Source organism: Macrobrachium rosenbergii, chromosome 30 (assembly GCF_040412425.1).
Source record: "Macrobrachium rosenbergii isolate ZJJX-2024 chromosome 30, ASM4041242v1, whole genome shotgun sequence".
Lineage (NCBI taxonomy): Eukaryota > Metazoa > Arthropoda > Malacostraca > Decapoda > Palaemonidae > Macrobrachium > Macrobrachium rosenbergii.
This window is the reverse complement of record NC_089770.1, coordinates 9,936,738-9,951,323: the sequence shown is the minus strand read 5'-3', so window position 1 is coordinate 9,951,323 and position 14,586 is coordinate 9,936,738. Positions and strand designations below refer to the sequence as shown.

At 38.3% G+C, this 14,586-nt stretch overlaps 1 protein-coding gene across 1 annotated transcript in view; it reads left to right on the top strand.

Annotated features, from left to right (window-relative positions):
- Gyf (GIGYF family protein Gyf) overlaps positions 1 to 14,586 on the top strand; it is a 39,763-nt gene that overhangs the window by 1,893 nt on the left and 23,284 nt on the right. The window contains exons 2-9 of the mRNA XM_067131720.1: positions 3,648 to 3,797; positions 6,289 to 6,438; positions 6,653 to 6,867; positions 9,127 to 9,353; positions 10,410 to 10,581; positions 11,091 to 11,412; positions 11,691 to 12,326; positions 12,686 to 12,865. Coding sequence (XP_066987821.1) covers positions 3,696 to 3,797; positions 6,289 to 6,438; positions 6,653 to 6,867; positions 9,127 to 9,353; positions 10,410 to 10,581; positions 11,091 to 11,412; positions 11,691 to 12,326; positions 12,686 to 12,865 — 2,004 coding nt within the window. The 5' untranslated portion in view covers positions 3,648 to 3,695. The remainder of the gene's footprint in view (positions 1 to 3,647; positions 3,798 to 6,288; positions 6,439 to 6,652; positions 6,868 to 9,126; positions 9,354 to 10,409; positions 10,582 to 11,090; positions 11,413 to 11,690; positions 12,327 to 12,685; positions 12,866 to 14,586) is intronic.

The window sequence follows — 14,586 nt, the reverse complement described above, 5'->3', positions numbered from 1 at the left end:
AGCTAGAAAAGATATATGAGCTGTTGTTTGCTGACAGTACAGCAAAGGCTTCTAATCATAAGAAAAACATTGTCAGTGATATATGAAATTCCACTGCAGACATTGGATGCCTTCATGGAAATATCTGAAGGAATAAGATACAGTGCAGGAAAAAGTAAGATTATCTAGAAAAGTGAAGGAATGAAACCTAAACTAAATGAAAAGAAAAGACTCCAAAGAACTTTATAGCAAGTGTCCTAGAATATACTATTATGGCTGGTTAAATTTTAAAATTACTATAAATGCTTCTGCACTGAAATCTAAAACCAAAGAAAATGGTCTCATACTATGCTTAACTCAGATTAGAAGAAATATGGAAATATGCGATGGTTTCCAATGTGTTTAGCAGATACAACAAATCTGAATATAAGACAGGTGAAGATGATATCAGTGTTTTCTGAGGGCAGTATATGGATGGCATAACCCATTGCCCACACTATGTCTACTCTGAACCCAACTAGGCTGCAACAGTGCCAAATATTTCCCCCAAATGCTTGGTCAGTAAAGGGTATGAGTGAACTAGTTGATGACCAAGCAGCACACCTTGTATGTTATGATGTTGCTGGGGAGCCTGCCTTCACCCCCCCCTCCAACTTGGGTGACTACCTCTCCTGCATCTGATAGACAAAGGAGTTTTCTTTCTGGGATATTTGGCTTTGGGAAAAAATGGAAAAGTTTCTTGAATAGGTCAGTGACCTTATCAATTTTGCTTGTAATGTAGCTGCTCTGGCAGCTCCTGCTTGTGTCCTTCAAGGATGTGTGCTTTTACCATGGCATTGGCTGAAGTGGGAGGTGGGGTGGGTTTCAGTGCAGTTCTTGCCCCACAGGAACAAACAGCTTGACTTTGGAAAACCACCTTCTGTCACATGTTTCTATTGATCAAGAGGTGAAGGAGGATCTTTCTTGGCGGCTAGACAACAGGAACTTCCTAGAGGGAACTCTGAACTCCCCTCCCCTGAAGTTGCTCTTGTACTCTTGATTCATCAAGAATGTTGTAGGATTTTTCATTATGGGTTTGTGGATTTATGAGGATTGTCACTTCCACATATAATTTCAAGATAGATGCAGTGATCAACAGGGGTAGTGTTTCTCTTCCCCTTTTATTTGTTGGCAAGGCATTTGCATGAGTGAGTGGCCATTCATCTGCCAGCCAGACACATCTTGGGCTGTCAGAATGTGTTGATTTACCAGCTCAGTCAGTCATCAGGAGCAGCCCATGGAGATGGAGTAATATCTGTATCCAAATGAATTGGAGAAGCTGCCCAAAGTTGAGGAATCCAGATGACTGGCATGTCTGCCAACACCTAAAAAGGAAGCTCAGTTTTTGGTTGCCAATGTCGAACCATTAGACCGTTATATAAGATGCCTTCCAACATTCTTGGTACAACCTTAATGCTTATGCTTTTCTGTTGTTCTGCTTGATTTGCCAAGTTATCAACTGGGTGTTAGTACTCCTTGTCTTAGAATGATTGTTGTGGCTCCTTGCTGCCTGCAGGTGGAATGATATTTGGATATGTTCCCATCTTGTCAAGGCACCAAGAGAACTACTTTGGCTTGTGCTGTTGCAGCAGCCACACATGCTCAGGTATCACCAGTCCAAGCAGTCACACTTTATGGGTGAAGACCATCCTGCATCAGTGAGAGGGGCTTTTCTCACAGGGTTGCAGAAGAGATGTTTGGTGCCATCAGAAGATCTGTGGCAGGTGTTTGCCTGGCAAAATGGAGTGGTTGATGTCAATAGGGTATCTCTGAGGTCTTAGCTGTTATTCAGCAAAACTTTTCTCCCTATAAGCATTTTGAGGGATGCTGCACACCCCTTTCCCAGGTCTTCTGGCTGAAAGGCATGGATATCTCTTGAGGTTCTCCGAACAGTTTTTCCCACCCTGGGAACTCAAGCCTTGAGGGTGGAATGTAACTCATCCTTCATAGGCTCATCTGGGTGCTATATGAACTCCTGAAAGAGGTTACAGAAATGTTGAACTCAAGGCTTTTTTTGCTATCATTAACATCAGCAAAGAGAGTACAGTATGTGAATTGCATGTTTTCCCCAACTTAGTGCTGCACTCATACAGAGGGGATCTCTTGTTTTTGTTAGTTCTGGAGTTGCTGGTAGTAAAAACTCAGAACCCAGCAATTCCTTATGAGAAAGAAGTCTTTCTTGTTCTCACTCTTGTGGGACTTAGTAAATGATGGGACAATATGCTGTTGTGCCCATTATGAAATACAGGCAGTTCCCCTGTTAACAGCAAGCACGGTTAACGGCGATCCAGTTTTATGGCACTTGTCTGGTGACAAAAATCACCGACTTCTGCTTATCGACGCTGATAATTGGGTATTGGCGCCAATACATACCTAACAGTGGCGCCGATATTGAAAATTGATGCTTTTTGGCGCCGATAAGCTCTGAAAATCACCGATTTTTTATTATCATCACACCTTCAGAATGGAACCCACGCCAATAACCTGGGACTGTCTGAATATGGTAATACTTGTGCATGACTCAACACCTCAGACCTGTTTGCCAACAACTGTTCATTATTACTGCCAGGCACAAGAAAGAAGTATTCAAGAACATGGTCTCATTGTGGGTTTGGGAAGTTCTCGAACAAGTTGTCAGGCAAAGGTGTTGGGACAATACTCTTGGCAAGGGTTCACGTTGATTGGGACATGCTTCATTCCTTGCATTTAGAGGAACATCTTGGTCCACAAGTTCTTGCAACATTGTGCTACCTTCTAAACTGATCTTCCCTCCACATAGTGGGGAAACTCGAGTTTCTTTTTCTTAGACCTACAATGAGGTTACAACAAGCCACACTGGCCTGGGCCCTGTCATCCTAGATATCACATGCCAGGCTGTATGTAGATTACAGGATTTGCCCTATTTCTGCTTGTAGTTGCAATACCTAAGGAGTAAGTCTCCATATAACTTTTTAAAGTAATTTACATTTTTATAAATATACAAACCTCAAGTCTTTAATAATTCTCCTACCTCAAACCAACTCCTCAGTCACCCTCTTGCCAAATGGAAAGAGTGATGGTGAACATCTGATTGAGTATGTGGGTTTTCCCACCCCATCACTTTGGTTTCCCCACCCCCTCACTCACAGCAGCTTACTAAGAGCCTTGTTACTAAGCTTCAACAACTGTAGAAGACTTTAGGTTTGTACATTTGGAAAAAATGCAAATTATCTTAAAAACTTACAGTTCTCTCCAGCTATTCCATTTTGCACATAAGTCTGGAATGCTGTCTAGTAGAATTTAGCAATGTAAATTTTAGGTAATCGCAGTTTTAATTGAATGTAGGTTCAGAACTACACATCAGCTTGGAAGTAGTTATGATATTTTCAGTAATTTTTCGATTACAGTGAATAATCATATCATGGGAAAGACATGGCATTCTGATTATAGAATATCTATAATTGCTTTGGAATTGCGAGAGATGATAGCAAATTACTAAGGGTATTTTCTGAACTATGGTAACACAAGCGTGGAGGTTTGATGGTTTGATTTTGTCGGTTGTAATATAGAAGGTATACATATTTATATGAAACAGTGATCAAATGATATTGTAAGTTAGTGATATCTAATTATACAATTCTTTTTTTCAGCTGTAAGGTGTAAAATCACCAACTGAGCGGTCTGGAGTAAAAGATAACATGTCAGAAACTGCACTGAAGTTTGGGCCCGAGTGGCTTCGTGTTCTTTCTCACGGTGGTAGTGTGAACTCTCCTCCCCCCAGTCCAGGTTTAAAATTCAAGGTTAGTTTAGTGGTGTCAAAACTTTTGAGTAAATGTTTTGTAGGTTTAATGATAGTATGTTGTAAACCTAGGGTTAGTCCTTTTGGGCAATATAACTGTTTGTCTTGTTGACAGTAATAATTGGTAAAAATTTAAGTGGTTTCATGAATGCTTTATTTTTAGTGAAGTCTTGTTCAGACTTTAGGCTTTAGGGGAATGAAACAGTTTTTGTAAGTCTAACTTAGGTGATATTATGCCATAAGTTTAGTGGCTGGTACTAATCCAATTGGCTCATAGCATGAAGGGATTTGTTTCATGTTATTTTGGCCTTGTAGTGATACTGATTTATCTTTATAATAAAACTAAAAATGATATGTGGTAACTTTTCAAGTTATCCCCAGCTTGAATATTAATTAAAGGCTTGAAGTGAACACGGACTAGTAAAAGTTTTACTGTATTACGGTATGTACATTGATGACCTGACAGGGCCAACCTTTTCCTTACCCATTATATCATCGAAGGCATTTATAAACATTTCTTTCAAATCCTACAACTTGACCTTGTTGCCTCTTGCTGAGTAGGTTGTCCATTGTTCTGGCATGTTTATGGTTGTTTGCTTGTCAGCCTGCTGCTGTCATACACTGTGATTTCAAAACAAGGTAGAATTCGGAGATCTGATTGGAGTGTAACTTCATAGCTAGTTGTGATGGCATCTGGCTAAATAAATTTTTCTGGATGGTTGAGTTTTAGGTTACCAATTCATCATACAGTATTGAGGTGTTCTAGAAATGTTTGAAGCATAGGTAAATGTAGTAAACTATCACTAGAATTTATGTGAATGATAGCTTATATTAAGTTGTCTATACGATCATGTTGATTACATAATTGAAAAAATAAACTAACTACTTTTTCCTAATATGTATTCTCGAAGGGTTAAGTCCATGACTGTTATATATGGTGGTCTGGCCAGTCAGTTGAGTTGGTCTGGATAGTGACAATTTCAGGTTTGATGCACTTTGAATTTTACAAGTTTATCTCATTCATTATTGCTGTATCTTCACATGCTGTAATTTCTAGAGATTAGATGTCTCAATCCAGTTACAATGGTCTGCTGCCCTTGTCCTTGTATAAGAATTTATCTCAATACTGTCCTTGTCTTATCAGCTTTGGGCTTGTACCATCACTGTTTGTTTTTATCAGTAGGAATGTGTTAACATAGCATATCTGTTTACAGTAATATAGCTCAAGAATAATTCCCTATTTCCTGAGATTAAAGAGGGCTATTTAATATTGTAGTTTGGGTCCATAGTTGTCTGGTTGTCTGTCTGGTCCTACATTAACATCATGAGTTTTCAGGTTAATTTCAAAGACTTCATTATGTTCATATCCTGTACATTTGCTGTTTTTGATGGTAGAGAAGTCTGATAGAAGCTCCTGCATGTGGTATAGATCAGTCCCTAAAGACATGCGTTTACAAATGAGAGTAAATTGGATGAAATTAATGTGAACATAAAAGGTAGTTTAATGGTAGTTATAACTGAAAATAGGCATTTTTCGGCACTGATCAGCTCCGAGAGTTGCTGATTTTCGGTTATTGGCGCCTCTGTTAGGTATGTATCGGCGCCGATAAGCAGAAATCGGTGTCGCTAGACAAGCGCCGAAAAACCGGATCGCCGATAGCCGAGCCCGCCAATAGCCGGGGACTGCCTGTATATACATACTGTATATTTGCAGAATTACTATATATAACTACTGTATGTACAGTACTGTATATTTATATATACTTGTTGAATTTAGTTTTGAAATGTTCAGATTCGTGTATTAGACTTACAGTTCTTAGAAAAAAAAAATTGTTGCCCAAATATCAGGTGGCTGTGTAGGAAATTATGCTAAATAAAAGTTTATGACAAGGTTTTAGTATACTTAGGCTATTTACTACAAATAACCGTAATATAAAGGATCATGTTCAATTGCTTTTTTGTTTCATATAGCAGCAGTATTTGAAAATGCAGAGCGATGGTGCACAATTGCTAATGAAGCTGCCATTTCTATATGAAGTAACCCTAGGAAACTCGTAGGTTATGTAGCTGTAGCCATGATGCAAATTACAGTAAATAATTTATATATAAATTGAAAAATTTGCCTATTATGTGATATTGCAAGAAGCATGGTACAGCATCATTGCTAATGAATTAATAAAGTAGTAACCACGTATATCACAACACTGGTTTTATATAGTACTTGATCAGATGTTAATTTGATTTCCCCTCAATGGAAATATCCCATGTGTTATGCAATGCTTACCTTTGTTTTATATATTTTTATAGTACTGTATTGGAAAGTGCTAAATTTTTTTATGCTTATACATTTTGTAACCTTTTTTTATATAGGTAATCTGATATTTTTTCAGGTGGCAAAGCAATTTAAATGTAAAAAACAAGTGAGGAGCATAATTTTCTTTGGGCTGTTTACTTCGCATGTGTCATGTATAACTTTGTCTCATTTGTTCCAGTTGGCAGAACATCGATACGGTCGTGAAGAAATGCTTGCTCTTTTCAATAAACATCAGAGTCCGCCAGATGGAATACAAACATTGGGCTCGTTGTATGTGGAAGAACCGCAAGAGCCGTTGGCTTTCATACCAATGAATGAGGAAGAGCAGGTTGGTTGCCAAAACCTTTTGAAAGTACAGTTCTGGAAAGGATGTGGGTATACAAATTGTGTGTGGTGTTTTATTAGTGTTTGCTATATCTTTGTAAGTTCTTTATTTTTGTATTGTAAGTTTAAAAAGATTACTGTACCATGCTTTTTCTTTGCTTTATGATAGCTGTGTTGATGTAGAAAGAATTTCACGACTGTCATTTTGTCTTGAACAGCGCATGTGGCAAAGGGGTGTAAACAGTGATGCAGTGCTTCGTCAGAGCGGGCGTGCCCCCGTCAATGGGGTGGGTCGTGGGCGTGGGGGAAGTGTAGACCGTGGACGGGGTAGGGGCCGGGGGGCAGGTTCGTACTACACTCGAGGGCTAAGTTATGATGAAGAACTTGAACCGCGGGGCCCTAGAGAGGGTGGACCACCAGGCATGAGTCTTAGGTGAGTTACTATTTGGAAGTTTTGGTATTTTGCTGAGTTTTCTTAATCTGTTGTCTTTTTATTACTAGCTTAATTGGCAGATAAGTACTTCCTGTGATAAACTGTTGATAGTACTGAAGGTTCTGTGCAGCATCCCTGCTGTTCCAGCTGCATTGATGTTGCCTTTTACTTTTCGTCTGTTCTTTGTGGCCTCTTTCCACCATAGTATTCTAACTTTATGTTCACCTTCTCTAATTTTCACCTCTGTTTAAGAAATCCTTTTGGAGAACCTTATGATTGACTAGAACTGACTTGGTGGTCTTTTAAAATATTAAACTAATTTATGACAGTTTCAGGTATTAAATGTAACTCAACAAACCGTTTTTTGATAAAAAATTGTTTGATGTCTCACTTTTTATAAGATTTATGGCCAGCCTATGGGCTGTTCATGCTTAGAACATAGTTAAAATGTGTTATCCAGTGTTACCTAAACTTCGTGGCGATAGCTGTAAGTTTTGTTGATAATTAGATATTGACACATAGTCCCCCTTGTATATTTTTATTTCAGCTTTGGGAAGTAAAGATTATAGGTCCACACACACTAAAGTCTTCGAGTGGAGAGGCATTAATTTCAGTTCATATAGCGAGCAGTAGTGTGGTACTCAAGTCCCTGACTACTGATACTTTTAAGCTTATTGATTGTTTATTCTTAGAGACAGTTCCTCTGCTTTGTATTTCCCTTTGCTTTAATCACGGCTTTGGGGTTACATGCACTCTGTTCTTTGTGTAGCCAGATCTCTTTCTCTCTCAAAACTGGCTGTTATTGGCATATGTATCAGGGCTTGAAAGCAAGAACTCAAACTGCCACTGCACTTAAATATCAAGTACCTTCTTCATTCCTGGTCTGTTTTGTACAACTAACAAGAACTTCTAACGAGGAAGTTCTTGCCTTAATCCTTGTCAGAAGCATAAGGGTTTACCTGCAAAGAATTAATGTCTTTAGGAAAGCAGTTTGCAGTGATTCATGTCATGTCACAGACTAGACTAGACTTCAGTTTTTTTAAGTTAACAATATAGGATACCAGGAAGTCACCTTCCATCCTTAGATGCATATGTAATTAGACCTTTGCTGGCATCAGGTCAAGTTATGCCGTGACCTGAAGAATGGGAAGATATGATCATTATCCTCGTCATTTTTGAGATGTAGGTAGATGAGTTCTCTGGTATTTTGTTATAGAATAATGGTAAGCTTTTTTTCCTGTTTTACCTACATGCATATTGGTTTTCATCAACTGCTTAAATCTGGCCGAGTCAGTATTATCACTCCTTGTTAATCTCAACATTCTTGTATTTGGTTAACATAATGTTGATCAATGTCTTGTGGTCCAGTGTCCCCTTGAGGTTCTAAGGCCAACAACCTATGTAGCTACTCAAGGTAATGGATGTTTTTGTTTTAAATCTAATTAAAATTTATTTCTACATACAAACAGAAGACTTTACTTGATAAATACTATTAGCCCTTTTCTAAAACCTTCCCAGCTGCAGCTGGTTCATACTACCCAGACCAGTGTTCACCTCTAGGTCCAAGGGACCTAGATGCTCACTCAGATTAGTGGATAAAGAAACTCCTCTTCTGGGATATGTCTGGAACTGACTGCTACTGCAGATAAGGCTAGTGTAAATTAATTGATTTTTCAGTGAAAAAAATTATTTTGTTTAAACAAAATTAGGTATTTGAAGTAGCTGTATCTATTTTTTATGTTATAAAAGACCACCAAGTTATGATACAGTACTGCACTCTCATAAGGCTGGGAAGTTGCTGAAATGTCATTCCCAGCCTTGTATTTAGTAAAATCTACATAAAACAAGTAAACCATAGAAATTAAAAAACAAGCAAACAAAATGAAACACTTTTCTCTTGTTGTCATGGTTTTTAGATTGAGTTAATGCACAGTTATGATCTCGGGCTACGTCCGGTTATGCATTACCCCTTAAATTAAGATCTCTCCCAGGATATTGTTCAGGAGAGGAAAACTGAAGAAGAGAATTTGGTTTAATATTGTGTGTGTGTAGTAGGAGGCAGAGAGCTGGGATTAGTGTTTTTTTCTCAGCAAGGTAACCTGTCTGCTTTTGGTTGTGTATAGTAATTGGTTGAAATTGTATATAGAATGGTTGCATTAATAAACACAGTTCTCTGGTCATTGATATTGCTCCTGCAAGAATTTTTTGTTGCCCTGTGGTATGCTATGTTAAAGGTGTTGTTCCCTTATTTTCTTGCAGGAGTAAACCATTTGAAAGAAGTCAGAGTGTGCATGAGCAGCGAGCTTGGAGTGAACGTGGTTCAGGAGGTAGCGGTGGGCCTGGTGGTCCTGAAGATCGTAATGGAGCCGTTTCACCGCGAAAGGAGCAAGGAAGAGCATCCACTGAAAACTGGAGGTCCCGGGGTGGGGAAAATGAAGACAATGAAAGGTGGCGAGGGGCTGGAGCCAACCGTAATGAAAAATGGGGTAAGACTAGAATGTATTCGATGTTCATGGGAAATGGAAAGGATGGGGTTAACAGATTTTAGTAATTGAGGAGTGGGTGGCCGTGCTAAAACAAATAACTGTAATTAGGAGATGGTGATGTCATCTGTACTTAACTTGAAGTTCACCATTTACCATCTGTGAAAAAACTGCTAATTGAAGAGACGTATTCAAAAGCACACACATTTCCCAAGTGTCATGCTCCCTCTGTAGTGTGGAGACATAGATATTTAATGTTTCCTCATTAAAGAGGGAGCACTGTATATGTTCTCCAGTTTGTGGTTTTTCAAGTTTCAGTGGTCAATACTAATCTGTTATCATTTACCGTTATCACGAAATGAACCCTTTCGGGTTTCATCCGCTTACCAGTTGTCTGTGCCATTTGGCATTGTACATTTAATGAGTGTATGACTCGCTTAGGTATATAGTACATAATTTGCTCTGAGCTTTCGTCTTAAGTGTATTTTTATTATGGAATAATCTTTACAGTTGGACCTTCACTAGACAAGTTGTGTACATCATACAGAAGATATTATGTAAAACTATCAAAGACGTACAATTTATGAAAATTTAAGATTTAGAAATAAAGAAGCAAAGACGGAGAAGTACACTCCTACTTGAGAGTGTTCTCTCACTTTGTCTCAGGTTTCTTGTACAGTACTTAAATAATTTGCCATTGTACTTTTGGAAATATAGTCAAATGTAGTAAGACAATGGGTTTTAATCTAGAAGCATCAGCTGTGGAAGAATTTTGTACAAAAAATGTGAGTTTGTAATATAAAAAGCAACATAATGTACCCATTTGTTATTGACACCTGTGAAAGGTACACAAGTGCCATACAGATGATACATCTGTGGCATGACTTAGCATGTAGGTATATCTGTGGTGGGATCTAGCATGATGTGTGTGGGTGGGGAGCGGGGAAGCAGAGTATGTAGGTATGTCTGAGGTGAGGCCAGCTGAACATGTAGGTGTAGGTGCATGATGTTTAATATTTCAAGATATTAGGTTTAATATCTGGTCTGGCACTTCCTCAGGGACACGTGGTTGGCGTGAACGGGAAAATGGCCCTGACAGTGAGTGGGAAGAGGTGTCGGGGCGGGGAGCTGGCCGGGGGGTCCCTGTCTCGTCCCGAACTTCCCGCCCACCCTGGGACGAAAAAGATGGCCGCCTTCGGAAGTCTTGGGATGAAGATAATTTGCCAGAGTGGTAAGTATTTGCTTTGGATTTTTCTTCATATCTTTTTCTCCTAATAACTTAGAAATGCATCTAGTGTAGCCTACATGGGAGTTTCTTGCCGAGGTACACATTCCTATTGCTGTATTTATTAGGAAAGATAATTGCTCATTTACACTTCATTCATTCAGAGAACATAAACAGAAGTTCTGGTTTCTGCCTAGCAAAGATAACTTTCCTTAAGGGTAAGATTATGCCAATCAAAAATGTAGCCTTTGTTCTCTAAGATGCTCAGTAAATTTATGAGATTTCAAGAAAAAATAGCACTTTTGACAAAGGGAAATATGATATTTATTTCATTACCATCAGCACTCTACATTTATATTCTTGCATGTTTATGAAAAGCATGAATTAATAAGTATTTCCTAAGATAAGGAAAAAAGCTGAAATATTGGTATTATCAAATTACCCTCCTTTTATTTTCATCTGTGGTTTGTAGTTTACCTTATTCCTTTTTTAAATTAATGATTTGTGTTTCACAGGGCCACAGAAAATGCTGATGAAAAAGGTGGTAGTTTTGATGCATCAGGGGCATTTCATGGCCCTGGTTGGTCAGATGAGGAAGATCCAACAGCTGAAGGTCGAGGTGGTGGTGGAAGAGTCAGGCAGAAGGTTAGTCCTGACAAAACTGCCAGGACCGAAGCTCCTGTGGCTAATAAACATGAGTCAAGTGCAAGAGAGAGTGAAGTTGAATCCCAGGAAGAGATCAAGAATGGTTTAGATGAAATAAGGCACAACACCCCTGTCAGTGATATAGACAAGAACCATGACAGTCATAAGCCCCCAAACATTGCTGAATCACAGGTATGCTCATTTGATGTTAGTGGTTTATCACCAAGGGATGCAAAATATTGATAGCCCACCAGAGTTTGGTGTGTTTGGTAATTCCTGTGAACTACGTTATCATGGTGACTAATTAAAAAGAAAATACATTTTTTAAAATGCAGTAATTTAGCACTTAATTAAAAAGAAAATACTTAGATTTTAAAAATGCAATCATTTATTTATTACTTTTATATGCACTGGAAATTTATTTGAATGTGGCGGATGGTTTGTCAATTACATACATTTTTTCTTTTTAGCCTAATTCTGTGGATGCAGTTAAACAGATTGTTGAAGAGCCTCCTAGTTGCCCTGAACCACAGCAACCACAACAACAACAGCAACCTCAACAACAACAGCCACAGCCACAACAACAACAACAACAGCAACATCATCAACTTCAGCAACAACTTCAACAACAGCAACAACATCAACAACAGCAACAGCAGCAACTTCACCAGCAACATAAGCAACAGGCACAGCAGCAGCAGCAGCAGCAGCAACAGGTGCAGCTGCAACCATCTCACTTACCAACCCCTCTACCAAACGGTATCGTCAGTGATGACGAAGAACCACACGAAGTGCAGATGCCGCCAGAGTTCCAGGTAGTTCCAAGTCCCGTCCAACCCCCCCAGCCAAACATTCAGGTGGAACCTGGGTCCTTCCCGCCTAGAGAGTACCAAGCTGAAGAAGAGAAGTTGGAACACATGCGCAGTGTTGCAGACGATTTGGTTGCCAAGTTGGTGGAAGAGGATGACCTTAGACCACAGACAGGTTCTCCCAATCAGGTTGTAGTGACCCCTGTGTCTATGGGTCCCATGCCTGATCCTACGCCACAAGGAAACCATACGTCTCATATCCCTGGGGATGATAAGTGGTACTACATGGACCCTCAGGTAATTGCAGTGTTGTAGAAGTAGCAGCAGTAGCATTTTCATAGGCTGATGCAACCATTATGCTAATTGTCATATTACAGTTCGCTTTTAAAAGTAATTTAAACTATCATTATAATTTGAATAAGTTTTAAGGGGTTTTGCATTATTTTGGTGGTTATGTTGCCCTACCACCTTCAGAGGGAATAATTGGAATAACTGTTTGAGGTTTTTAAATTTCTAGTCTTGAGTTGGATGTTACTTCTGATTAGCAGTACTGAAAAGTACTTCAGGGGAGGAAGATTTTCAAAAACATTATGTAATCTACAAAGCTTTGTATCTGCATAAAGTAGTGCAATAGTGACATGATATTTGCATTTCAGGGTGAAGTGCAAGGTCCGTTTACGTCAGGCGACATGTCAGAGTGGTATCGAGCTGGGTATTTCACACCATCGTTATTATTAAAGAGAGATTGTGATGATCAGTTTGCTCAGCTTGGAGAGTTAACTAGGATATTTGGGAGGGTGCCTTTTGTACCAGGACCACCAGTGTCACCGTTAAAGGTATGTTGTTATTTTTGGATACTTTGAAGAATTTTATTTAGAATGTTATTTAGGAGTTCAGTCTTAAATGCATGCATTTTGTATATATCAAAACAAACTATTTTATGTATGATAGCCTGATCTGCAGTAGAACAGTCTCCAGGCACATTCCCTAGAAAAGCATCCATGTCCCTCAGCAGCTCTTCTGGTGGAACTAGTCGTGATCTGCTTTTCTTGTGTGTTTAACCCTTGCAGTCTACTCCCCAGAAATTCGTTCGTATCTTCTGTCATATATTCTCATTTGGTTTAATTTTGTCATCTTACTTCATTTGTCTCCCCTTAGGCACAGCCACTGGATAAATTAATAATTATTTGCATAGCATTTTTATTTGTATTTGCTTAGTGTTTGCAGTGTGGATGTATCCTTTCTTTGCTAAATTAGTTTCCTTTATTTTTGTTACTTAGTTGTATAGTTCTTAGTTTCCCTAGTTGCAAGAGATCAATTTTATTTGTTTAGTTTACTGGTTCCTATTGATGGTACGAAATGTGCTCTAGGTTAATGTTAGATTTCTGACCAAAGTTGCATATGTACTTTTGTGTGTATATGTATATATATATATATATATATATATATATATATATATATATATATATATATATATATATATATTATGTATATTATGTATTATATTATATATATATATATATATATATATATATATATATATATATATATATATATATATATATATATATATATATATATATATATATATATATACAAGGGTAAGTCAATGATAAGTCAAAAGTTCCAGGAAGAGTGTTGAATTATGTATTTACACAGGAATGAAACAACCCAAATACTTGCAAACAATTATCTGTGATGTAGTGATCCATATAGACTTGATAATTGTCATCCTCTTGCTACCGTGGTGTTAACATCTGCTTCAGAAAAGTAACTTGAACCCATGGAAAAATAAAATTTTGAGATGAGAGCTAACATCAAGTTCCTGACCAAGCTTGATTGGAAAACCAGGAAAAATTATTGAAGCTTTGCAACAAGTTTATGGAGATTCTTCTCCATCTAAATCAGTTGTTTATGATTGGATAAAAGCCCCAGGATGGTCGAGGACCTCAAAGACAACCCAAGAGAGGGAAGACCACGACTGCAAAAATGAAAGAATTGTGAAGCTTTGGTGCAGAATCTAGTGGATGAAGATCGCCGGATTAATATCGATATGATAGCTAATGAAACTGGGATCTCCCATGGTTCCGCATTTTCAATTTTAAATGAAAATCTTGGTTTGAGTAAACTTTCAGCACGATGGGTCCCAAAAGCGTTCGAAGACCAACTGCATCAAAGAGTTGAACTTTTCTCTTTTGCAGTTTTAACGAAGATTGAATCAAATGAATCAGAGTTTTTGACGGATTGTTACTGGAGATGAAACTTGATCCATCAATATGACCCAGAAAGTAAAAATTCAATCAAAAGCAATGGTTAAAGAGGTTCAGCTGCACAGTGAAGTTCAAAGTGGCGAGATCTGCCCAGAAGGTTATGGCAAGTGTTTTGGGACTCCAAAGGAGTGATTTTGATTGATTTCCTGAAGGACAAAAAAAAAAACAATCACGGGAACTACTACAAAGGTGTTTTGCAAAACTGAAGACTGCATTGGCTAAAAACGTTGAGAAAGTTGCACCGCAGAATTTTGTTCCATCATGATAACGCTCCAGCACATTCATCA